Below are 27261 nucleotides of genomic sequence, written 5' to 3'. Positions count from 1 at the left end.
TAATAGTAGTGCAGCAAGCCACCTGCTAATGCTCATTACTCAGCTTTTATAGGTGTTTGTTTTGTCTGTGTGAAAGATGGAAACCCGGTAAAATTCCGCGAGTAAAACATTTGAGTCGTATGCTGGCTGCCCAGCTTAGGTGTGCGTTGAGTTTCATGAGCTTCACTCCGGTTGCAGAAACACTTTACTATACCATGGAAGTAGTATGGCAGCAGAAAAACGATAATGTACCTAAGCGATTTAAAACTGTACAATCAACATAAAACTGACAGGAACAAAACAGGCCAAGGGTTTACAAGCTTTGGCATCTGCTTTGTGTTCCTGCCTTGTAAAACGAACAGAAACGTATTGCCTGGCTCTTACTTCTTCATGTCGCACTTCTCTATTACGAATACCTATTCGAGGGATACAGGAGTATGAGGCACTATTCTGGGCGCTGTGCCCTTGACTCTTCCACCCCTTGCTTGTTATGTTGGCAAATTTAAGCTTCTTCTCCTAGATGAGAGTGTCAGCTAAACCTCTAATATGTAGATTGTAAATGTAATTTTCTAGTTTTACTAAGTAAAAAAACAGTATCTCCAGTTATATAATCGAGTTTCGGCATAATAATGGGCCTGTCTGCTTTTTGTATAATGTAGCCAGGTGGCTACATGGCTCATGGATACATATGGCTTGGAAACAAGCCCCCGGGTCCACAATGCTCTCATTAATATTATGTGATACAGTATTGCCAGTATGAGATATTGGCAATGGGAGTCTAGACCTCTCTCCCCTCCTGTCCTGAATAGCAGCGTCTCTAGTCAGAGTCCAGGCTCAGCAGCAGACCTCTGTTTGTTCACTGGTCCCAGCTCCGGCTTTTATTACCTGGAAAAAAGCCTTAGCCATCACAACACAAGCCTGCCTATGTCAGAATCAGACTCACTCTAATGTTTAATCTACATAATCTACTTTGCCCATTTGAATCCCTGGACCTCCTGGGAAAATGTGGGGAAATTCAATGAGAAACTCTCTCCTCTCTCAACAAATACCTCCAAGTTGCCCTTGAGCAAGGCACTGCAACCCCATCTGCTTCAGTGGAGGCGCCCAATGGCCAACAGCTGAGGACTGTGGTTATAGTGGGCAGCTCCCAGGTGTGTAGTTGTATGAATGTGAAGCAGGGCGTTGCTGAAAAAGAGAATGTGTGCTTAGTCAACTTTCCCTGGATAAACAATAGTTAAAAAAAAAAGCTAAACTTGTTCACAGCTAGGCACATTCAGCTGCGTTAATGTGAATTGGAGCAAATGGGAGGAATCTCTCATTCGTCATCATTTCAATCACTCCCTTTCCCTTGTCCTCAGTCATACAGTACATGTATGTACACATGGAGCCAGAGCTGGTGACAGAGACAGGCAGTGAAAGGCAGAACGAGTGTCTTATCTGATTGGCCGCTGACAGAGGTGAAGTGGTGTGTTAAGGGACACTTGAGAAGATAGGTGTCCCCGGGTCCTGGTCTGGGTCTGGCCTTATCCTTCCGTCATTTTTTCTACTTGCCTGTTCTTAGCTAGAGGCACTAGTCCAAGAAATGTTCAAGCCCCATTGCATAGGCTACACTTTCAAGTGTAAATAAATTCATGGGAACGGCGCTAACATCTGATACAGCAGATTAACATTGGGGCTTTTTGCTGCTGCTTGTAAATCAAGTGTCAAGGTAGCTATTTTTTTTGTTTTATCACTGATATAGTTAGACTAATTGTCAATAAACTAGATAGCTAATATTCACAGGAATGATTTTTAAGTTGACATATTTTCTTCACCAACTAAGAGGGAAATGATCTTTTTGTCCTCTGGTTGGAGTGGATAGGAGTTAATTATGTTGCTCATTCTTGGGCAGGTATGGCTCAACATGGATGACACTGGCCTTCTTTTTTTTTTTTTTTTTGTTGATTTCATAGGAGGTAGATGTGATCATTCTGGTCCCATGCAGAGGACACCCTCTGCATAAACATGACAAATTGTGGGCTGGAGAGTAACCTTTGACCCCTCCTTGGTTCCTGCTCCTACGTTCACTGACCTCTTTCTGTCCCCTAATGCTAACAACCTGCTGTCATGCTGTCATGCATATTTTCACGAAATGTAAAGAAATTAAATGAATACATTTTGTGAGCAAGCACACACACACACATACATACACACAAGAGCACCCAGGCAGGGCATTTCTGGTAGGGCGTCTGGTAAGTCAGGACTTACAGTGCTTCGACTATCACCGTCCGTTTACCTAAGAATGATGTACAAGATGAGCTGCTCTGCTCCAGCGTGTCCCACTCTCTCTGAGTGTGTGTTTGAGTGTGTATGTGCTCATGCATGTGTTACAGCAGTGAAGACTAGCTGACTGACAAGCACTGCCTACTTCAGACAGCATGAATGGAAACACTTGAATGAATTTATTTTAAGTAGAATACAATATACAATACCAACAAGCATACTACAGCATTAGAACTACCAGAACACTTTATTCACCCAGCACAGGGATTTGCTGTGGTCCTTGACAGCAGGACTTCACATACATGATAAAAGGGACAGTTCAAATAGATAGCCACTATACATATCCACCATTTCAGAAAGTTGATACCTACTCTTACAAAATAATCACTGGCTTGAAAATAATGAACATTACAGGTTACTATAAAAGTTGAGTCATCTTAAGACCTTTGTCTAAAAAATAGTTGTTTTTGAATACATAATTAAGCATTTTTGAATGAAACCCTACCACAGATTCCTCCGTCACACTGTGGCGGGACAGATGACGCTCTGCTGAGAGCCAATGTGTGAAGCAACCTCAGGGGGCCAAAAACACAGATGTCCTTTTGGCTCTGTCCCCTGGTGTCAGATTATTGTGTGTGTGTGTGCGTGTGTTTGTGCCCAAGTTTCACGCCCATCTCACCTCAGGTGAAATGAGGGTGAAGTTTAGGAACACAAAGTTTTACATCTGTCACTATAAATCATTTCAGTGAGGGTTTTTTCGCTTTTTAGTTTTGGTAAGTGAGAATGGTGTGTGCGCGTGTGTGTGTGTGTGCGAGTATCTAGGCGATGCGTGTTTGCCAGTTTGTATGAGTTTTGCATCTGGAACAGAGAGATTACACAGCACTTTGTCTCTCAATTCCTGTTTACGCCTCTCTCATGATGGCCAGTGTACACTCCCCATCCTGTGTGTGTGTGTGTATATATATGTGTGTGTAGGAGTGTGTGTCTGATGGTGTGTGTGTTTTCCCCATTTCACTCTGTCTTATTCCATGTCTTTATTCTGCTGGAAGGTCAGTAGAAAGTGACAGGACCGCCCGGGAGACGTGATTAGATAGATGGGATGATGAATGGGAACAGACTGAGGTAAATAGGAACCCGGGTGGTTGGATCTGTAAAACTGATTAGGTTTCTTGTGAGGCGAAGGCCCGCTGCACACCGAGGGACAGACAGAACACTGTTGCGGAGAATTGACACTTAAAAAAAAAAAGAAAAAAAAAGTGGATCGTTTTGAGGAAAGGAACGTCTCCTCGGCGCCGTTCAGTGTGCAGTTTTTGCGGTGCGCTGTGCACAAAATAATTTGTTTGCCTTCCTCCTGGCGAACACAACGGCCATTGTTTTCAGTGATTGCCCACTTCACAGTCAGCTCCCGTTCACATCTATACGAGCCCGGCCGTTCAGCGGTATGTGTCTAAGAGTCACTCCGCTCTTGGACTACGCCCATTTCCCAGTGACTGACCAGACGTGCGATTGCTCAAGTCACACATGAGATTAGATTCAATTAGATTGACTTTATTGTCCTCTATGCTGGAAATTTGCCGTCGGCTTCTTCCGTGTACAATAAGATGGAAGGAAAGTACACAAAACAAACAACGGTGCATCTGAATTTGGAGTTGTTTTGAGTTGGATTTTGAAAATGTTAAATTACACAGTGCATTTGTGATTGTGCAATTTACTGTTCAAGCTGAGTATGGTCTAAAGGTTTTCTACACATCTTGTGCGTCTTGTTTTTTCGCCACGCAAAGAAGAAACTAAATAATAAGTGAAAATTTTCTTTTGGCCAATGCGTCATTGGGGAAGATGAATCCGCATTTAGGACAGGATACTGCTTCAGAAAAATTAGATCCTCCCCTACCTCCTTTTCCCCCCGTTCTATCTTTCTAATGACCTACATGGCCGCTAGGCATCGGCAGTTGTAACTCTGAAATAAGTTGTTAACTCATCAAACTGCCAGATGTGTGACACACTTGAAATGTCCTCTGAAATCTAGGCTAGCTCCACCACTTTCTCAACTTCTGCTGTCCAGCGATGTCAGTTCATCAGCGAGTTGTGAAACTGGATTGTGAAATTAGTCTAGTGTGTCACGAAGATAGTGAACCGTAATGGCCAAAAAAAGATATGTGCACATTTATTCTTTTCCATTAAAGAGGGGCGGGGTGTTTCTCAACGGAAAGCTCTTGTGCCACATATGTAGAGTCACCTAATCAGAGCTGGGCTCAAACAAACAGTAGCTCAAGTGGCTCCTACAGATGGCCCATCTCAACTCTCATCCTGTTAGGGGACTCCCTCCGTAGTTTCTCGAGCAGTTAGCGTTCTGATGTGTGGGGAAGCAGAAGGAAATGTCTGAAAATAGCCAGGGAGGAGCCGAGCTGAGGGACTACTTTATGCAGGAGGACAGAATGGGTGAGACTGAAGGAGGAGAGGGATTCGGAGAGTTCAGTGGCGGGGCCCGGTCATGGGAAATGACCATCAGACATTGGCACAGACAGTCCCAGCCAATAGAGAAACTGACTTTGCCAATGGTACAGTACCTCAACTCTGACGAGGATGCAGTGCGTCCAGTATCTTGGCCCTGGCCTAGGTCCTAACCACTAAAAGGCTGTTGTGGTGAATCTGAGGCATGAATCATCCACTCTTAGCCCTGGTTCAGCTCCGGGCCTAGGTGCTGTGTTGTGGAAACCCAGCACCCTCTCCTCTGTTTATTTTGGAAGTCCAGTTTTCTGGCACACTGTGAAGGTCAATGCCTCGGGGGAACCGTTACAAGAGAGGGCTTCTTGGGAGATTTAGTCTTGATTTGGGCATATTTTGGACATACTGTAGATAGCCTGGTTTGTTTTCTGCTGGAGGTGGTGGGGGGGAGAGTCTGGTTTGTCCTGTTTTGGGCCTGTCTGATGAACTATGATGGATTTAACCTATTTTTGTGTGACATGAGTACCCATGTTTATCTTTCTGCTCCACATAGTAACGCGCTGACAGAAAGAATTGTAGGGGGGCTTCTCTGGGACGTTTTTTTAATGGGGTCCTGGTGGAAACTGCAACTGACCCTTCTCTGCACCCCGCTCCCCCCTCCCGTTACTCACCCCTGCTTTTTTTTTTTTTTCCTTCTTTCCACTCTGACTCTCTCTCACCCACTCCCACAGCAGGAAGAGCCCAATTATAGAGATATCAGGCCCATGCACAAAACGTGATAGCCTGTGAAATGTCTTCGGCGTCACACAGAGACAATGTTTGTCCTGCCCCAGTGCAAACAGGATGCTGTGTGCAGGAGAGCGGCGCGAGATAAGAACAGACAACGGCGAGAGGGAAAGACCAAAAAAAAAAAAAAAAAAAAAAGGGTGCCGAGGGGGCAAAGGACAGAGGACAACTCTGAGAGAGGCAGGGGAAAAAAACAGCAGGGAGACTGACGATGCAGAGAGGATTTAATGATGAAGGGAAAATGGGAGCGGTTGAAGACGTGTAGTGGAAAGATAAGAGCATACCTGAGGGAAGGTGGAGAAGCAGTTGTACAGTTACAGTATTACTAAAATAGTGCGATTCTTCGACAGGAAGCAGAAGGGTTTGCATCGCCACCTGAGGGAAATGTGACTCTGACTACAGACATTGTAACGTCTCTCCTCCTCCTCCTCTTAACCATTTCCTGTTGCTTCCTTGCTGTCACATAATAGTTCAAACTGACTTTATTTACCAAGGAAATCAAAATGTGTGAGACACCTCCATCTCTCTGCTGCCTGGTAGTTATATGGCGGGGAACAGAGCTTGTGTTTACCGGAACAGGATTAAAATGTGCGTACGTGGCGTCGCCAAATCACAGATCTTGTGTACTGACACTTTGATAGGGATTTGCAGATAACCGTTTTGTTACTCTTCACCCAGGGAGAGATTACATGATGTTTCTGTCTTTTTAAGCCAATGCTTATTCTCACTTTCCGTGGATTTATCTACTCAACTCATTCTGGTCTTAATTCAGCCATGAAAATACTGACTCAGGATTAAAATGTGGCTTGTGTTAACAACTTTACAGCAGTAGTTTAAAAAAAAAAGGAGCTTATCTGATTCATCCTCCAACTTCCAATAACTTGCAACCCAAAACACTGGTTTTGGATGGTGCTTTTTGGATGGACATCAATTAGACTTATTAAATTATGTTTTTTGATTGAGGTCATAGAATATTCATATTGTATTCATATTGAATAACCGCACTACACCTGCCCAACATAACATTGATGTATTGTGTTCTAAATATTTCCAACCAAAGAAATACCATGAGTGCAATATTACAGCAGATTATGGGAAAATATTTGCTACACAACACATGTAAACAGCCTAACTGAGTTATTCTTATACCCAGAGTAAAGGACATTATTTAATTATCAGGCATATTTGATGCAGTTACTATGACATTTGCCTTCAACAGCTCCCACCATGAACTTCATGTTAGGGCTGGGCGATATGGTTGAAATCAATATCACGATAATCATAAGGATTTTTCTCAATATCGATATATATCACGATATGGTTCATGGATGCAAAATCACGTTAAATAATCAAATGAATGTTCATCTCATTGAACCGAATGGTAATGTTAGGTGTGATGTCAAACAAAACAGAAATATTCAAATAATATTCCTACCAGACCTCATTTTATGAGAGTTTTTAAGTAAAATTTGCTTGTCATCATCAATTCAGACAGCAGAAATGTGTGTCACGATATCAAAATATCTTCATATCATCACGATATGATTCCACTGAAAGACGATAAACGATAATATTGAATTATCGCCCAGCCCTACTTCATGTATTAAAAAAAAACATCCCTTTTGATTTTGTTTAATCAAGACATGCAGTGGTCCTTGGCAACAATCCACGAACTTCAGAATCTGTATCAGAATCAGTCACTTTTAGACCTCCACTCAAGAACTCCACTCAAACACTCTAACACAAAAACAGAACTAAAAAAAACTGCTTCCCCTCCTCATCAAACGTGGCTCTGCAGACGCCTCTGGAGGCGGAAGACGTCCAAGTGACTTTTCAAAGCTCGAGAAAGTAGAGCAGGCTTTTCATGTTGAATCTGTGACAACCTAATTCTCTCTCTCTCTCTCTCTCTTTCTCTTCCATTCCTAAATTATGCATGCATTTCTAAGTATGTCCTTTTTGCAGATTGAGTTCTCCTTTGAACATGTGAGCAGAGCCACTTTGGCAGCGTCCCTCAGGATGTCCTCGGGCGGTCGGGGGCAGTCAACACCTCACCAGTTGTTCAGGCAATGCTAGCACTTCTGTACCACTCTGTAGATGGGATTATTAATTTGCAGCTTTGAGTCTAAACTTCGAGTCTTGAATGATGAATTTTGACATCCGTGTCCTTGGGTGATTTGTCCAAAGCACCTCAGGAATCCTAGGAGGTGGACCTGGTCGTCGTGGACAGCTGGGGAGTCACATGGCTGTGATTTATCTGACCTGCGGTTATAGGTCAAAAGGCGAGAGACCAGCAAACAGGCCCCAGGAATAGAATGTCATAAATGGAGGCGACCTATGAACAAGGCCGTCTTTTAATGAAGATTTTAGCTTCAGAATTTTTTTTTTAGTGCCTGAAACTCCTAGCCTAATGCTGCAGGCATTGTGTCTGTAAAGTGGAATGTAATGACCATATAGGTTGAGTCTCATTCGATTAGAGACTGTCTATGTCTATGTATGAGAACGTCACATTTTACAGTGCACAGTTTGTACATCTGCGCTAATACTAGAGGCATTGTGACTATAAAGAATAATCTAATAGCCCCAACGAGTGGTTCTCATGCTTGATATAAAAGTACATTCCATTCCCTGATAGGAGCTAAGATGGCCACATGATTAGAGACGGTGTTTGCGTCCCAGGACATTGCATTTCACACTGTAGTACAGTGTATGAAGCAGTGACAAAGAGTCATCGGTGTTTGTCCTGGAGGAAGTGCTCTCTCTATCAGAGGATGTGTGGTCTGTCTGCCCTCAGGAGCTCAGCTCTCCGGATTGTGAGACTGTTGGGGATTTCCTGCTCCTTGTCCCATGTTCCTTATCTGCACGGCCTAAAACGGATCTTCCGCCAGTCACCATTACCTGCTGAAATAGCGCCTCCGTTTTGACATGTTTACGTTCCTCACTTAAAATCCGTTTGTGCTAAGGTCAGAGTAGAAGTTGACGCATTCGTCTTGTAAAGTTCTGAGAAAGTTCCAAAGGTTCTTGGGAAAAGGGACTGATAACGGTGATGACGTGATGTTTGAGGAAACCACTGGCCGGATTCTAGGCATCGTAAATCATATTGTGCAGATTCACTCTCTTGTCAGGGACGCTGATGGGCGCCTCGATAATGTCGCGTCATTCTGCAGCGTGGCCACCGACTCTGCACCTTCTGTTGGATCGCCCCAGCGGGAGCAAAGTAAACACGAGGATTAACCTTCAGCGCTGCATCTGACATGGCTTTTAAATCTCAGATGGAATGCGCTCTCTGCTCAAAACAATGAGAGATCCTCGCAATTCTCTCAGCAACTGCCCTGTTGATCTCTTAATGTTTATTTGTGTAGGAAACCCACAGCTTGGCACCTTTTCTGACTTAAGCGTAATGCATAAGACCGCCATGCGTTTTCTCCAGAGATGCTTTCCGAGCTATTGTTCAGGTGGATAAAAAAACATTCAACTTGCAGTGACGATAGCCAGGCCTGTTTGTGCAGCGTTTTTAGTAGGTCTTTGAATTACTGATGTCATGAAGAACATTATTTGATCCCTTGTTCAGGAAAGTATCTGCCACTTGTAAGGGTTGTGAATTTATTTAACCTTTATTTATCCAGCAAAGTTGGACTCATTCATACTGGGAAATTAAGTGATGTGGCCTAGTTGACAGTCATATTTCATGGCCACTATCAGCATACATACTGACTAAAATCTTCAAATCAGTCAAGGAATGGTCTGGAAAAAGTGTGGAATTAGGAAATGGAAATAGTGTAGGAACCCTGTGCCTTCAGTTACTTACTGTCCTTTAAAAAGTACCATAATTAGTTTGAAATGTTGTGTTTCCATGAGTCTGTGTCACTTTTTTCCACAAACAGTGGATGTCTCATTTCAGAACTGAACGACTCTTCTCAGTTATACGGAACAGGCTCGGTCGTGTTACACGGAGAGAGGATAATAGGACCAATTAGTCAGTCTCATCACGGTCATGTTCTCTAACAGAACAAGCGCTCGAGTAGCCTTATTGAACAGCAGAGATACTGTAAGGAGCCCCCAGCGCTCTCATTATGGGCGGTTGAAAGTGAACAGAACAGGGTGCGGATCAAAAGAAGACACGGCGTGCCTTCGCAGTATGGATAGTCTTTATCTTCGCTCGCTTTGGCGGTGTGTAATTACGGTGTGGTGGGCTCGGTTTGGAATCTAAAGCACTAGACATTCCCTTCCCCTCTCAGCGGTGGTGTGTTTCCCTGTAATTCCACTGCACATGTGTGCTAGAGTTACTGTAGCTGTGCCTGTATGTATCTGTAGGATGGTTTGTATGCATCTATAGGATTATGACTGGGTGTGTTTGGCATTTCAGCCACAGAAAACGTGAATTCTAGGCTCTGCTGATGTTGAATGTCTTCTTGACAAGCCTGAAGGGCGAAACAACCCCCCAGTCAGAGTGAGAGCAGATTGTTTTTAGGCGTCTTGTGGAGACATGCCCACGCACACACACATGGACAATCAAGTATACACTAGGGGCCAACTGATATTTTTTTATTGAAGCTGCCAATAATTTGTGCAGGTATTCAGTATCTTTCTTTACATTTTTACATTTTCATACCAAAAATTACATGCTAAAGTCTCCACTGAAAATTAATGAAATTTTTTTAGGGTTAGAAGCTCCTTAAAGCAGCTTGTCCCACCCCACCTATTCAATGGCAGGGACACTTGGAGATAGATTACTTCCAAATTAAGAATTAATTTACAAAAAAAACAATATTTAGCATTTAAATTAATAAATAAAATGTGAAAAGAAAATAAATTTTTATTGTAGGTTTTTAAGCTGTGGTCAGGGGGAACTTCTGTCATACAGTAGATCACATTTAATTTAACATTTAATAAAAGCTAACTAACCCCTTAGTATATACACTCTCACACTCTTAATTACACGCCTCTTTCAGTGGAAATTGCCATGTGGTCAAGGTTCCTGTTTATGACGTCTCACTAAATATTTTACACTGTGTGTTGTACTGAAGCCAAGCATGCGATGTGGCTTTCATATCCTGAGCTTAAAAACCACTGAATTTAAATGAAGGCCTTTGTGAATTAAAATCATAGAGCAATACCTGTTCATGCCAGCCATCTTTCGAGGTCTTTCTCTTGGGCGTTTTTTTCCGCCTTACTGTAGTGGTTTAAGGTTCTAGGTGCTAGAGAACAGTAGTTTCCTGCATCATATTGGTGCGAAGAACTTGGCGTCTGTGTTGAGTAATAAATGGTAATGAGATGTGAGTGGGAGAGTTCACACTCTGTAGATAGTAGCCTATCTCTGTCAGTCACTGGGCTCGCTTTCTCTTTCATCTAATGGGGATGGCAAAACATGGAAACTTGAGTTTTACAGAAGTGAGTGCAATTCATGAGAATTTCATAATTGCACTCACTTGAGAATTTCATAAATTTCCCTAAGTTAGGCTCTTCTTTAATTGTCAGTTGCAAATTTTCAATTTCTACAAAAAATTTTGAAAACGTTAAGAAAGATAATTCATGATAAAATCATTTACCAGCAGCATCTGACACCCCTTGCAGTAGGCCTATCTATTGAATTACTTATTATCGATTTGATCACATGCACGTATTGCAATTAGAGTAAATTGGTCAAATAGAACTTGAGAGTGTGTGTATGTTTTTCCAAAGAATAATCAGTACTTGTGAACAAGACCAACTCTCATAAAACTAGAACCCAGAGAGGCTCTAGTCTGCACTGGCCTACTGATGTACAGTTCAGTGTTCAGCAGTAACCCTAGGCCTTGCTACTGTAGATCCAGTGACAGATATTGATCTAGTCCATGTAGAAGGTTTGTGAGCTGTTAAATGGTGTGTGTCTGTGTGTGTGTGTGTGTGTGTGTATGTGTGTGTGTGTGCGTGCGCTGTAGTCTCAGCAGTGAGGAAAAAGGCTTTCAAACCACACAGCTGTGGTTGTTCTGAGTGCTGTAATTTCCTGTTTTCTGATGACACTTAATCTGCTCAAAGCCCAGCTGATTGCAGTGTTGATTCACACTAGATTCACACTTGTATGAGCATAGTAGTTTTCCTTTGTTCACTCTCTCACTCCTGACTTTTACCCTGTAGCTACGATTCTGTTTGTGCTGAGTATACGTGATGATTGATATGATTATAGTTCATGTGAACAACTAGGCTACACCAGTGCCTGTAACTGTTGTCATAGGTAAAACAGCAGTATCCGCCCTCACCCTTCCTCTCTCAGTGCTTCGGTATCCTCCACCGCTCTCATCCTCTCGTGCCCCCTACTGTGGTTTGACCAACATTTTTGAAGATTTTTTCAGATTGAAGCTGCCGTCAGCCGACATTTTGTGCCACTATTCAGTGTCTTTAAATTTGCCAAAATATCCCAAAACATTATTTTCCCCAGGAATTGTATTCATGGCAGGGTAGGAAAGCCTTTGAAACAGCATTGACACACTAAAACTCTCTATTGAAACCCATGATGATGATGATGATGATAAAAACATATTCTTGTATACTTCTGTGGAGTCTGATCAAAATGCCCCATTAGAATCAATTCAGGTTAAGGGCTTCCCACAGACAACCAGTGCAGTATTGATCAATTTTATAATAAATATGTCATCAAACTACATTGTATCCATAGTATTGGCCAATTTGATTTAGATTTTTAAGGCTAATACAGGCCTGATGTATTCGAAAACTGATCTATCGGTGTAATCCTACCCCTTAGGAGCCAGCCTAGGCCTAATTCAGTCCTCACTCAGAGTGGGTCTGCTCTAATTAATTCTATAATGAGCCACTCTGATGATGAGTTACATAAGACACTGAAGGGACGCACCTCCGAGTCGCCCGGTCTCCACTCAGCCGCTACGGAGGAGAGTCGTTAGGGAAGACGACATCGGCGGCGACCTGTTGAAGGACGCAAGGCCGGCCAATCAGCCGACTCCCCTGCTGATACTCCAGCTGCTCTCCTTCCTCAAACCCCCTCCTCAATCAAAGCCCTCCATCCAGGCAGGGTATTTTTAGTCTGCCGGGCCGCTCCCCTGAAAGCCAATAACCTAATTTGAATGGTCTGTCAACACACACACACACACACACACACACACACACACACACACATATATGCTGTCGATGCACAAGAGATATCAGCTCTCAGCCACTGGGGTGCGAGAAAAGGAGGCCGTCTGAGAGGAAAGCCCTATTATACATGCCCACCACTATTATACATTTTAAAATATTGATTTAGTGGTTTGTTTTCAATCTATCTTTCATTGTTATTAATTAGGGGAGGTTTTGTGTTTGATACGAGGAGATGAAATCCTGCTATTCAGAGGTAACTATAATTGGGTCGGGCCTGGAACAATATCACAGGAGTGAAGGGAATCTCTTTGAAGGGACGTTTTTATAAGCGGCGGGTTGTTTGGAGAAGCATTCCGAGCCTTAAAATCTATCGCCAATTTATTCTCTCAGTTTGAATGGCAAATGAGGTGGTTGAGATTTGAAAGGAGGATCCATTTCTTTTTTTTTTATCAGGCCCAGTTCATGGTTTGTCTACTCAAAGTGGGACATCGCTCTTTGACTATGTAAACTGGAAGAGACGATTTATGTATGGTTCCCCCGTGAAGCGCGTTCTGAAGAAGTCATAAGATGTTTTAGATATCGTGCTGTACCTGTGCTGCAGGGATTTCTTCTTCTTCAAAATATCAGCTATCAGCAGCTTCCATCCAAAAAAAATTCAGTATCTCCATCCGCCTTCAAAAATCCATTTCAAACCAGTGTCAGATTAAAGTACCCACCAAAGGCCATGTTACATGTTAAGATGTTTGACAAGAACCTTGAACACATGGGCTGAAGGCTGTTCTATTTTCAGTCACAGCCCTCCTCTGATATGCTAGAGTGAGGTCTGCATGTGGGTTAGTGTGTATGTGTGTGTGTGTGTGTGTGTGAACCACATACCTTGGTTTCTAAGTCGTAGCTTAAATGGAGCCCTTTCTGTGATAGAGACCTGTGTGTGTCTGGTAATAGCGGCAGGTGTAACCAAGCAACCGTTGCTAATTTTAAGGCTCCTCATCTCCACTCTCTCCTCTTCAATTATGGAGCTCGCATGCTCCTGAGGCTGGATGGATGTAGAGGGGTGGATGAGAGCAGCGGTGGTGGTGGTGGTGGTGGGGGGGGGGGGTCATGTGAAAGGATTTGACGCAAAGATTATGGCCCGGCTCATTTTTATAGCGGAAAGTGCAAAAATAATCCCCGGTGAAGTTTTTTTTTTTTTATTGCATTTCTCTCACCTCACGCTGACATGCAGGCCTAAACAAATCCTTAAATTTTCCACTTTTTTCCACTTTCAGTTTTTCTCAGGATTTCTTTTTTTTTTTGGGGGGGGGGGGGACCACACAACTCATTTCTCATGCAGAGTTACTGTTTTTCCTGCTTTTTTGCCGCTCTTGATCTCACCCCCGCAGTAGAGAGAGAATGCCAGAGCAGGGCGTGCGTGTCGGGAACAAGAGAATAACACATTTTGTTGAGGAGGATGAAGCGAAAACAACGGGGCGAGCGGGGAGGTGGGGAGAGAGAGACGGACCCAGAGACTTGACGAGAAACCAAAACACGAGAGGTCGAAATGGAGGCAGAGGGAAAACAGCGAGGGGATGACCTGGAGTTTGAGTATGCGGAGGGGGGGGGGGGGGGAAACTCATGTGGCGGCCATGTGTTCCCAGCAGATCGTCGCAGGGGTCTTTAACGGGACGAGGCCTTGACGTAATTTCCCCGCAAAATCTTGGTTTACACGGTCCGCTCTAGTGCCAGTGCCGGGCCGGGCCGGGCTGGGCCGGGGGAAGAATGGCATCTGGACTTAAGGTCATGACCTCTGATCCGGGTCAACCTCTCAGGTCGTGACCTCTTCTCCGACACCAGAATTTCATTTAGGCAAATAAGTTGAATCTACAGGGTCTCCATTAACAGTTCCTTTTGAAAAATCAGTTTCAGGGCATTCACATTTGAAGCGTTTCCAAACGTGATTCTGCCCGGTGTGATGGCACATTCCCAGTGAGCTTGCCCAGCTGCAGTCGTTTGCATGGCATTTGCTACATTCAAAGATAGGGCATTTGCAATCGGCAAATATCTTGGGATGGTCACGAGATGATCATACTAAAACTCCTCACTCAAAAGAAGGTTTAGCTATGCTGTCCTACTCTAAGGAAGAGCTGCCAGGTTCAAAGTTGTCAGATTCTACTGTCAGCTCATATTGAAAATCATATTGAAAGCCGCTTTGCAGTCCACTGTTTACCACCCTAATCTGAATGCAGCATAAGTGATCTAAATGTAAAGATGGCTCAGCTTGACTTTTACTTACTGTTCACTCTTTTGTCACGTTTTTGGAGATATTGATCCATATTTCACAGCCTAATGAAGGACAGTTTCCATTATGCTGCTACTTTGTCCTTAATTGAAGCCTTGCTGAGAGGCTCATCAAGTATTGCACGGACACTTTAAGACCCCACCTCATCGATGACGGGGGTTTTAAGTAGATTTCCGCTAAAAAAACCCAAGCAGAGTCTCTTAAATCCCCACGCTGTCTGAAAAGTAGGCCATCGACTGCGAAACAGAGAGGCACGGGCAGAGGAATAGAGAAAACGAGAGAGAGAGAGAGGAGGTGGAGAGAACGAAGCGCGAGAAAGTGCCAGCGGAGGAAGAGGGAGGTGGAGGAGGAGGAGGAGGACGAGGCGGGGAGGGCTCGGGTTTATTTTTACCTCTCTGCCAGTGTAGCCCCGCTCTCTAATTAACTGCAAATTAACTTTTTGATAAGCTGTGGGAGGTGGCGAGGTGTCGGGGGCTACAGATATAGCTCGCCGAGGAGAAGCCCCGGTCCTTCCTTCCTTCCTTCCTTCCTTCCTTCCTTCCTTCCTTCCTTCTATTAGCCCACTTTCTCTCCAGGGCCCGGGCCTCAAGGGGGGGGCGGTCCTCTTCTGGGCCACCCCGGCAAGGTCAGCATCTGTTTTCCCCAGGACCACAGCCCATCTCCGCCGCACACTAGAATCGGGTCGGCCTAATTAGAGCGCTCTAGAAAGTTCCGGATCATTTTCCTGTGCGGCCGAACGCGAGTTTTACGAACGCAAACCGCCCCCCGCTCTAGCTCTCTCTTTTTTTTTCTTCCCACTTTCCCCCTCCACGTCTCTCTCCGATCTAGGACGAGCATTCCCTGGATGATTACTTGAGGACTTGTTTATAAAAGTGTCAACAGTGTGGTTTTATTGCCTCAGTACTTGGTTCACCCCTCCGTCGAGCCGGTGTCTGCCGCGTTGTTTTCGCGAACGCGCCGGGCCAACTTGTGCACTTTTTGCGAGGTTGCTGAGGTTTAATAGACAGGTTCAGATTCATTATCCCTACAGAGTACAGCTGTCTGCCTGTGTGATATGGTTGTGATACACTGGGACCCTTTGAAATGCCAGTGAAATTGGCTGATATTAGTCCCATGGGGCAACCAAAGAGCGGAAAACGGCTATAAATGCCTGGGTGGTCATGGTACTGGATGGTACCAAAGCTGGGGTCCCACAGTTCGGAGGATTAGGGAGGATGATGATGATGATGATGATGATGATGATGATGATGATGTGGGGACCTTGTATAAACTTGAGACAGACAGACACACACACACACACACACACACACACACAGCATGAATGGTATATGTACTAAAAAACCCACACAAATGCATGCACCTACACAATAAAACAGGAACAACACACACACACAACACACACACACATAAGTCTGACCTCCCTGTTCAAACTTGTTACTATGTTAAGCCTTCACAGCATAAACAGAGATGGTCAGGTGGCAATTCTCTGGTTTGAATCTCTCTCTTCCTCTCACTCTCTCTCACACTCTCTTTCTCTCTCTTTGTCTTCCCTGTCTCTCGCCCTCTTTTCTCTCCCTCCGTCCATGTGACTAATGACAAGGTCCAGTGCTTATGTCCTTATATAGACCTATGCTCTGTCTGATCTGGCTGGGGCTAAGGCTGAGGCTGGGACCGCGGTGCGCGTATACACACACACACACACACACACACACACACACACACACACACACACTTGCTCTCTCACACTTGCACTTTCTCTCTCTCTCTCTCTCTCTCTCTCTCTCTGACACACACGCATACATACACACACAGATTGGAGGTGTTGAGACATTTAGGTTCTCCTGGAAACGTCAACATAGATCATGATGTAAATTGCAGGTGTACTATCTATAGCTTAACTCTGGATTTATTTACATTCTGAACATAACATGAAATCATCTGCAGTGTATGCTTGTTGTTTCCTTTATCTATCAACTTTTTGCAGGTATCTGCCTGTTTGATACGTTTGACATTGCTGTGATTGGTGGACATTTACCAGCTTGCAGATCCCATATATTCAAAGTGAATGCTGTGTATGTAATTAATGTAAAAGTACATTATCCTCATTGATTTTCACAGTACTGGCTACAATCAGGGCTACTCTGCAAAGATTTTGATTAAAACCAATCCCCAGTAAAGAAAAAAAAATCACTAACACCTATATTCAGATATGACTAGAATAGAATCAAACAGGAAAAGTCCTACTTTTTGAGTCTGTGAAGTCTAAGTATAACTTCAATCAACCAATCTTTTGACTATAATGTGATATTCCCAGAGGTTTGAATTGGAAACCAGTGACACTCATGGACACTGGCATCCAAATGCTGTCTATTTAGGCATATTTTTGTTTATTCCTTTGTTTGCCTCAAGTCAGTCGTTTTATCAAAGGATTTAATCTTGATATCCTTAAATTTCCACACAATATTAGGCTAAATGTAAATGCAGCTGTGTTTGTTTGTTTGAGCAGTGAGTTCAAAGACTTAATGTGGATCAAATGACATCAGTGGTGAAGTGTCATATTTATCATCACCCCATTTATCATATGTGTTTACATTGAGAGGTAGAAGGTTTTTTTTTTAAGCAGGGTTGTCATGGCGATGAGGTATTTTGTGGGTTTTGTGGGGCTGATGCCATCCAAGGACACTGCACCTACTTCACTAATGTAGTAGTAGGCTTTGTTACAGACACCAGGGCAGGCTGCAGATATCTCCAGCACTCTCAATATAGGCTGGTCTTGCTGGGATAAACTCCCCAATGTACACACACACACACACACACACACACACACACACACACACACATACACACACACACACACACACACACACACACACACACACACACATAGCAGTTCATCAGACTTAGTTATCGACATGGGGAGATCTCTCCTTAAATGGTAGACGGCCCAGGGCCCTGTCTCTGCTTCCACTGCACAAACGAAATGAAGTCCAGGTCTGGGAATAGCCTTTTAAAGTGGAAAAGAGAGAGAGGGAGAGAGAGAGAGAGAGAGAGAGAGAGAGAGGGGGAATGACAGAGACAGAGAGAGGGAAGGGAGGTAAGGGAGAGAGAGAGAGAACAGAAAGAGGCTTGTTGATGCCCAGGAGAAAGATTTTTGGAGGAAGGCAATGACGGATTTAAATGCATTTATTTCCCTTACACCCCATCCTAATCGCACACTAAGTGTGATTATGTTTGAGCAGATGCAATCTTGAAAGATTTGTCTGAGTCAATTATGGTACCAAACATCAGACCTGGGTCAAACAGTTGGCTAAATGTCTCTTAGCATTGGTTTTAACCTACTTTGAGCACTAGATGGGTGGGATTTCTCACATACGACAATACATTGTGGCAGGTTTAGCAAATCTCAAGTGTTCAAAAGTCAGTTTGACATACTTTCCGCTGATTGGCAGCTTACCTAACACTGTTTGAATAGCCTTAATGCATTCCCCCCCCTCTCCATCTACCACTCAAAACAGGTTATAACACACGCTCTGAGCTGGATTAGATCTACAGTATGGGGAGTATACTGTTATTTATTGACATTACTTACTAACCGATTGTCTCTCTTCTCTTTGCAGCCTGAAAATCTCCAGAAAACATGGCTGAGGGAGTTTTACCAGGTATGTGATATAAGGGCTGAAGAATATATGGGTTATTCCAACAAGCAATATATCTACATTTGGAAAAAACATAAATCACTACCTTCAGTTCATTATTCAGTATATCTAAAGTCTGTAAAAGTGTCATCAGTTTGTCAGCCAATGACTTAAAGCACCTACATGTGGAATATTAACTTGAATATATCACTCTCAAATTTATTTTGATAGCATAGAAAAATGGGTGTAGAAAAATGAGACCATCACAGTGAAAATTGGTTAATTCTGTGTGTTGCTTTCTATACGTTTGCTCACATAGAAGTATTAAATTATATTATAGGCAAACAAATACCCAGATGTCAGAAGTCCAGGTGCTGTCCAGTACCACAGCACCTAGCTAGGTGTGCAGCATCAACTTGTCATAAAATACTACTGCCAAGGGACTCAAGGGGACGCCAAAGTCGACAAGTTTCAAATTCGACTGGCAGTAGCTTTAAGCTAACTATGTTTTAAAAACTACCATCATTTGTTTCAGTGTTATCCCACATGAAATGAGTTGAATTCATTTGAGAAAATCATAATGATTACATTTACATGCATATTAATTCCGAATATGAGCCTTATCCCTAGGGATGCGGCAATAATTCAATATTACCATTTATCACCTTTCACTGGAATCATATCACGATGATATGATGATGGGATATCGCGATACACAATTTTGCTCTCTAAATTGCTGAAAACAAGCAAATGCTATTTAAAAACCGTCAAAATGAGGTATTTGAAGATTTCAGAGTTTTGTTAACAATAACATGCAGTTCAATGCGATGAACATCAGGTTTTTCATATTCGGGATGTGAACTTATCCCAGTTATTGTAAAGTGGGTATGGTACTTACATGGGCAACTCGTAAACAAAATATTAGAATATCCTGAATATGAACAGAATATTAATGTGCATGTAAATGCACTAATTGATATTTGATATAACATAATGCAATATGTATATAGCACAGGCTGCAATTTAAAAAAAAAACTTTAAACTCATATTTATAATTCCCACATCAGTGAATGAAGGGATGAGAGGCATCTGGCGTACACTTTTTTCAAATAGAGAATTAGAGAATATAAGGACATTGATCATCATCAGGAAAAGGCAATGCAGTCTTTCATATGGGAACTGGAGTATATTTTCTCCCACATCATGCAGCAGTCCTAACGTGCTTCAGCTGCTTGGCATGATGTAACACTACTGATCCGTCAGGCCCGGCCTGTCTGTGTCTCTATAGCTTCTAGTGCTGTCATGGGACTGTGACCACACAGCCTGGAGGCAAATTCACGTTGTGTTTTTTTTTCTCACCTCAAGTTCCATAGATGAAGTCAAGTGAAAGCATATGTTTCCTAAAGCTACGGCGTGTTTTGAGTAAAGAGGAAAGTTAATCTACTTCACATCTAACCTATGTGTTTATGGTGAGATAAGAAGGCTGTTTTTTCCATTGATCCTTATCAGTTAAATACTGTGTGTTGCAGAATTGGTGCCCAGTCAGCAGTTTGTGGTTGACGTTTAAATTTGAAACTCCTTAAAAAGAGAACAAAAAAATACACACAACTGGGTGTTTAGGCGGAAACTCAGTTAAGCAGTGAGAGTGGAGTCAGCTTGCTTTCAGTTACAGATGATATGACAGATCAGAGCATACTACTCAAAATTTATTAAAAACATTTTTTGGATTTGAGACCAAACAATCTTTTTTTGGCAATCTGTCAAATCTACTTAAGTTTGTTTGTTGTTGCCTTATGTTTTTTCAATCTTGTAGATTTGATTGAGCTGCAGTACTGGGATATTATTCACCTCACTTTCACCCCTCTAATTGCATTGTTTTTGAGACGGCAAAAGCTTGAGCTCAGTCATGTTTCATATCTTACCTTTTCATCTACATAGGAACCCCTGACAAACCACAACTCTTTCCACTGGGGCAAGGGAAGTGAGGCTGCTATCACATTTACTGCTGCCGCTGAGAGAGTAAGAGACAGAGAGAAGAGAGACAGAGAGAGAGAGAGAGACGAAAGAGAGACAGAGGGAGAGAGAGAAAGGGAGAAAAAGATAAAGACTGAGACAGGTAGCGCTGTCACGATAACAGAAATGTCTATATACCTTTGTGGAAGATCGAATTCAATATTGAATTTTCTAAATGTTCAACACAAATGTGTTGTGCAAGATGAAATTGCATTTCAGTGTCACCTCCAGAGGGCGTGTTGGTGCAGATTGGAGTAGTTAGAAGAAGAAGAAGAAGAAGAAGAAGAAGAAGAAGGATTTGAAAAGAGAGAGCGTCAGTTTGGCCCTTGACAGTAGACTGCAGCAGTCCAACAGCTGAAAAACATTCAGTTCAACACACAGCCCACCACATCTTGAACTGAATCCCAGTCCAGCTAAACTATTCAGCTTGAAGGGCTGACAGAGACGGACACCCGACTGACATCAAAACCCCTTTTGTGCGAAAGTTGCTACAAAGCTGTCTCCAAGTCCAAGTGTGGTAGCATGAAGTCTAAACTCTGGAATCGTGACAACATCAGAGAAAAGGAGGGAGAGATAAATGAAGAGGCAGAGCGTAACCCACAAGCAGAGAGAGAGAGAGAGAGAGAGAGAGAGAAAGACACATAGAGAGAGAGACTACGTGGCAGGGAGGCACCGAGGAAGAGAGCGAAGAAGAGACAGAAAATGAAATGGACCGTGACTCCAAACACATCAATAAGGAAGAACGGAATTGCACAATTCTTACAGCGTTACTCAACGTAGCTGTCGGGATAAATGGCCCCGTATTGATTTGTGTGCCGGTGATAGTGGCGTGGCAGTGCCAGCCAAGGGGCATTAGAGCCATGAATGTCAGTAGCTGATGATGATATAGTGCCAGTGTGCCGGCTATACAGCAGGAGCAGCCAAATAGTAAGAGGATTTGGCCTGTGGCTTAGTCCAGGTCAAACACATATACACACTCTCCCTTTCACACACACACACACACACGTGCTACTACTACACCGCTTCACCAACTCTGCACATTTACTTTTTACATTTGATGTATTAGGTGTTTAGGTGGCAGTCAGGGATGAGTGCAACAGTAGAAAAAAGCTTCATTTTCCATATCAGTACAAATTAAAAGCACCCAAATTCAGGAGTGCAAAGGTCAGGACCTTTACGATTATGTAAGAGTAAGAGCTGAGGAGAGAGAGGGGAAGTGTAGAGAGTAAATCATTCAGTGGGGTGAACTGAGGTACGTCTCAGACAAAACGCCGCGCCGCTTCACTCGAGGCCTTGGGGTGATTTTCTCATCAGGATGTGGTTTTGTCTCGCGGCAGTTTTCCAGTCGCCGCTTTGTTGTTTCGAAGAACCCCCTGGAATAACTCGGCATGTGACTCCAGCATATCTCCAATCATGACGCCGCAGTCCTGAGCTGTGAGTGAATGGGAGAGGACGGGATTAGTGGACATGACTCTTGATCTAGTGACAGTGTTGAGAGCCATCTGTCCTTGGCCTGTGGTGTAGGTTCATACTCAGTACGAGTGCTGAACCTCTGATCCTAGAATAACCTACAGCATGTATTCACAGACACATTAACCGCTTGTACACACTGCAAGCAGCTTGGTTTCTATTCTGACCGATTGTGGGCAGCGCAAGAGGCTCCGGTTGCATCTATGTAGTGGTCTCATGCAGCTTCAAAGTCAAATCATGTATTTTTTGCTGCGTTGGTATTGCATTTCATAACATAACATTGTTTTGATGAGTTAGAATGCTAGCAAGCACTACTTGGGCAGCATTAATAAAAAATAAACAGTAAAAAAACTGTAAAATTCTGCTTATAATCGACCACAACTATGGATGCAGCTGCTCTTCAAACATTGTTTTTGCGACTTTTATTGCCGTAGCCTTTCAAATAAAAGTTGTGGCGAACTGGGAAGCTGTAATCAACTTTTTGCCCATTTAGCATGTACCAGGCAGAACATGAAATAAACTCACATCTGTAGAGAAACGAGGGAACACGCAAATACGACCGCGAAAAGTTCAGCCGCGGCCAACTTTTCTCAGCCCACAAACTTTTTGACAGTCCACACATCGGCCCAGTTTACTCTGGTCACTTAAGGTGACTTGTTGATCCTGTAGCTCGCAGTTTGAGTTGGCATAAGGAAACCCGAACCCATGCATGTGGACATAGATGCATCGCACGGTGCCAAGGAAGCAAGGATACGATGTATGTTTGGTCAGAATTGATGCATGGATTCAGAGCGAGGCACACACCTTTCTATATTGACAGAGGGATTAAATTCTAGGATGCCGCATATTGATTCTTCTCTGTTCTTTCCCATTCTGTATTCATAATGTGCGTTCATTTAAGGTGTTTACAGATTTGGGCAGAGTTCTTCTCTATCCTTGTGCACAATTATTATTTGTGCTTGCAGAATTACAGTAGTTTCTTGGTGAAATGTTTTCCTGTGGGCAAGAGTTACAGTGGCTAGTTTTTGCTTCAGCAAATATAAATGGCACAGTGGTCGGGGAGTAGCTGGAAAAAGGGATGTTTATTCAGACCACAGGTAAATACATTACACCTCACACACTATTGAGTGTCACCCACATTCTATTTACTATTCCCAGGAAGCACTGCTGCAGGGGTTCTGCAGTATTCCCGACTCACCTTGAACACACACACACTGCCTGACATACTTTTTTGCCTCAAGCACCGGCACAGTCAAATATCCAAATATTGTCACAATGACACAAAAATTCACAGTCTCAAGTCTCAAGTCGTGTTTTTCAGAACCTCTCACACGTCTCGTTTTTTTTTTAATGTGATATTCAGATGATTCAGATGAGAGGAAACTGAACGCAATGCATCTGCAGTCAAATGATGCAGCAGTAATGGATTTCCTCATTTGAACTGACGGAACTTCCAGCGGATTAAGTGTGATCCCTGCCTAATAGCCAAGAAGCCAAAGTAGAATGCATGATTTGGTTCCCTGGTAATTGCCAGGCTAAAACATATTCCATTAAGTCTTGGTTGCATCACCTTAAATTTACTATAATTATCTAATTAAAATGTGAGGCATGTTGAGCCTAGTCTCATGACTCCTATTTATTACGCCTTAGCAGAGACTAAATTTAGCTGATATTTTGTATGGCAATTACCAGCAACTAAACTATCTGAATATCACATAAAAAAGGACCTTATTACGCAAAATGAAACTTCCCACCTCTGGGACTGTACTGTTAGGTTCAAGATACTTTAAGTCTCTGTGTCAGCTTTGCTCAGTTCTTCCTTCTATAGTTATTACTGCCACTGGCATGCCAAGACAGGTTGATTGCTTTGTGATCTAAGCCTGTATGCTTTGTTTAGTTATTGGATATGCTGTGTGTGTGTGTGTGTGTGTGTGTGTGAGCATGTGTGAGAGCACGTCCTGGCTACGTGTGTTGAGGAATTCCTCCAGACTTACGTGCTTTAGAGAAAGGTAACAAGTCTGCTTATGTCCGTGCAGTGAGAAAGAGAGGAAGGAAAGTGAGTGTACTGTAAGAGAGAGAGCAGGAGAGAGAGAGTGTGTGAGAGAGAGAGAGAGAGAGTGAGAGAGAGAGGTGTGCCCCTGTGTGAACCAGGCAGGCCTGTAGCCTCATGCCAGCTCTGGTGCTGCGCTGCTGCTCGCTGACGTCATGGAAAGAAGCATCAGACTCTGAACTCAGCGCGGCTGGGAACAGCAGTGACGGCTACAGCTAACTACAATCAGCCACGCTGCTCTGGCTCACCGTGACCCCCCCCCCCCCACCCCCCCCCCCACCCCCATCCACACACACACATACACAATACACCCACTGTGTCTCCCCGCTCCCTCAGTTAGCCTACTAATCGGCCTTGAACCCTCTCTCGGTGGATACGGAAAAAGAAAAGATGCCTTGTCGCTACCAGCCGGTGGTGTTATTGCATGTCGTCTGTGTTAATTACAATAGGGATTTAATGCAAAAAAGATGTTTAACTGCAATGTAGTGACTGCTTGGCAAGAATCCAAAGACTGTAGGGAAACGTTTTGGTCTGTAGCACCCAGTAAGCCGCCTCAGCATTGCTTTAATCATATAGGAACATCTCGTTGTCAGAAAACATTGCAATAGACTTGACCCCGCGTCTCATTTTGTTGCCTGTTGCTGGGGATGTTGCCCCATCTACATCAACCCCCCCCCAAAAAAAACAATTCAGTTCATTCCACACTCTGTTGACTATAGCAGACCTAAAGGCAGATGCTGCTAAGGAAAGAGCTGTCACATTTTTTTTTTCCCGTGTGTCAAAACTAACCAGGCCGTGGCTCCGCTGCAGCATCCTGGAACATAAACAATAAAAGCTGTTGAACTGGCTTTTATGTGGCTTCAACTTAGAAGGGCATTGTGCAAGGTTGCCTGCCGCTACATGTTCTCACTCTATATAACTGTGTGTGTGTCTGTGTGTATTTTAGCTCCTACATTGTGTTCCAGCCAGCTATTCAGCACAGCGAAAGCCAGGTAAAGTCTGTAGCTTGAGGAAATGCCTTGAAATCCTCGAAATGCCTGCAGGAAATGAAATTATTTATTTATTTATTTTTACGACAGACCTAGGTCATAGTTCATCGCCGTGTTTGCAACCACCTCGCCAGTTCATAAACCGCTTTTCAATGCTTGCGCTTTCTCCTCTTGATCTGCCTCTCTCATGTTCTCTTTGACTCTCACTCAGACTGTCACTCACTTGATGAGTGTGACTAAATATCAGAGAGAGAGAGAGAGAGAGAGAGGGAAAGGGAGAGAGTGAGATGGAGAGAAAGAAATTGAGCAATCTCGGTTCGAAGGTGAGGCTAGGACACGCAGCTGATGTTTGATACAAAAATACCCATCCTGCTGGGACTGACTGGTGTGTCTCTTAGGGTGCGCACACACCAGGCGGTTTATTCAAACTCGAAACAAACCAGATTGCACTGCTTTAACTGCTTATGTTAGGTAAGCCTCAGTCGGCGCATGTATGACAGGCCTTTCCTTATTTCTCATACCCGAGGTCAATCAAACGCCGTGTCCGGGTATCCCAGACCAGAGTCATTTACACATAAGCAAAGCAGGGTCATTTGCCTGCTCCTCATGTGTGCAAGACTGGGTGAAATGGGATTTCGGTGCAGTATAAACAGTGCTTTGCATCGCGCCGCACTGAATTGAATGATCCCTGGCCTGATTTGCATTGGAAACTTCTCCGGGCCGTCACAGGCCAGCGATTGTGCAGGCCCTCCATGTCTAGTCCTGTGATTTGTAAATTGCAGAGACGCATAGTGTTGAAGGTCATCTGATAGTTGATTGGTCTAATCTTGTTTTAAAGGCCCAATCTGTAATTATATTATGGCACCAGCACCCTCTGTTGAAACACTAGCATCCCCGGTATTGCTGTTGTTGACACTGTAGTGATTTATTAGAATCGGGGCATTTTCTCACTTTGAAGTGTATTGTTTGGACTTTTGAAACTGTCAGTTTTACATGTTAACTCAATTTTGAGGCTATAAAAAGTTCCTTCACATGTGCAATATTTGGAAACAACAGGATTTAGAGATATGGTGAAACAAGCTATATTTTGGAAGTGAAGTTCCAAAAATCCTCTTTATGTCAATAGTCAAAATTCAGATGATCAAGCTAAACTCCAGATTGTATCCTGAAGCACTATGTGTGAGACTCCACTGTTATCCCCAGACCCGCTTCTGTCTGTCTCTCTGTCTCACACCCGTCAGACGTCATGCTCGACAGAAGCTGTTGAGTGAAAGTGGCACAGATGGACCAGTGGTTAAGTGAAGCTTCCTCATCCTATGCTTGCTCATGAGCTCATCTGACAACCCAGCCTCCCTAACACCCGCCCCCACCTCCACCGTGACTTATTTCCCACCTCCAAATAGGAACCATGAAATAGGACTCAGGCTCTCTGGATTAGGCCTCATCAAAGGCCCTCTCTGTGTGGCGGATGCCGTCTTGTACACGGGACAGCGTTTGACCTCTGCACTACACCATCTCTTTGTAAAGATCAAACGTGAAATGCATGTCCACATGTTCCGCATGTTTGCTGTTATCATTGAGTATCTAGGAATGTGAATTTGCTAGATGGTGACTTTGATTAGGCTACCATTAGGACAGTACAGACTGTGACTGTCCTACACTAGCAGGCACATCACATCCGTGTTACTGTTCAATGTCCGACTTGAGCTAAGTGATTGCTAGGTGTGAAGGCAATAATGCTGCACTGATTGGTGGGATTTATTACAACGCTGCTATTTTATTGGCTGCTGATGTAACCCAAAATTTGAGCTACAGCCAGCTTGTCTGACAAAAGAAGAAACAAGGTGACATCAGCCAGTGTTTCTCAGATTATATAAAATCAATGAACTTCCAATGGCAGTGTGTGTGCATAGTATCATGCATGGTACTAGGCTAAAGACTTGACTGCTTGTGCCATATAAGCCTAAACTCTTTTTATGGTGCTGCCAAATGTTTAGATAATAAAATGTCACTGCCCATGCAGATGACATTAAACGGCCCAATCCATTTAATCTCATCTGAGATTCCCTAATGGAATTTAGGATGTGTGTGCTTTGGATGGTTATGGTGAGTTGTCTTGATCTATATACAGAGCCTGGGCCAAAGAGTGTTTCCAAATACTTTATATGGTTTGTCTTAGCCCACTTAAGTGCCACATGGGTGGTGCTTGCTACACAGCGCAACAGAGTGCCAGAAGGTTAGACCAGTGGTTCTCAAAGTGGGGTC

At 43.5% G+C, this 27261-nt stretch overlaps 1 protein-coding gene across 2 annotated transcripts in view; it reads left to right on the top strand.

The window, feature by feature from the left end:
* The window catches only part of LOC139648481 (inositol polyphosphate-5-phosphatase A), a 132522-nt gene that overhangs the window by 15464 nt on the left and 89797 nt on the right, over positions 1-27261 (top strand). For both annotated transcript variants that reach the window (XM_071524618.1, XM_071524619.1), the window contains exon 2: positions 18457-18498. In XM_071524618.1, the coding sequence (XP_071380719.1) occupies positions 18457-18498 (42 nt within the window). The remainder of the gene's footprint in view (positions 1-18456; positions 18499-27261) is intronic.

This window comes from Centroberyx affinis, unplaced genomic scaffold, assembly GCF_046629955.1.
Source record: "Centroberyx affinis isolate AG114_WGS23_722 - 3 ecotype Tasmania unplaced genomic scaffold, CSIRO-AGI_Caff_v1 ptg001209l_1, whole genome shotgun sequence".
In the NCBI taxonomy this organism is placed as follows: domain Eukaryota; kingdom Metazoa; phylum Chordata; class Actinopteri; order Beryciformes; family Berycidae; genus Centroberyx; species Centroberyx affinis.
Note: the sequence above shows the minus strand (reverse complement) of the source record. Positions and strands in the feature narration are given on the sequence as shown.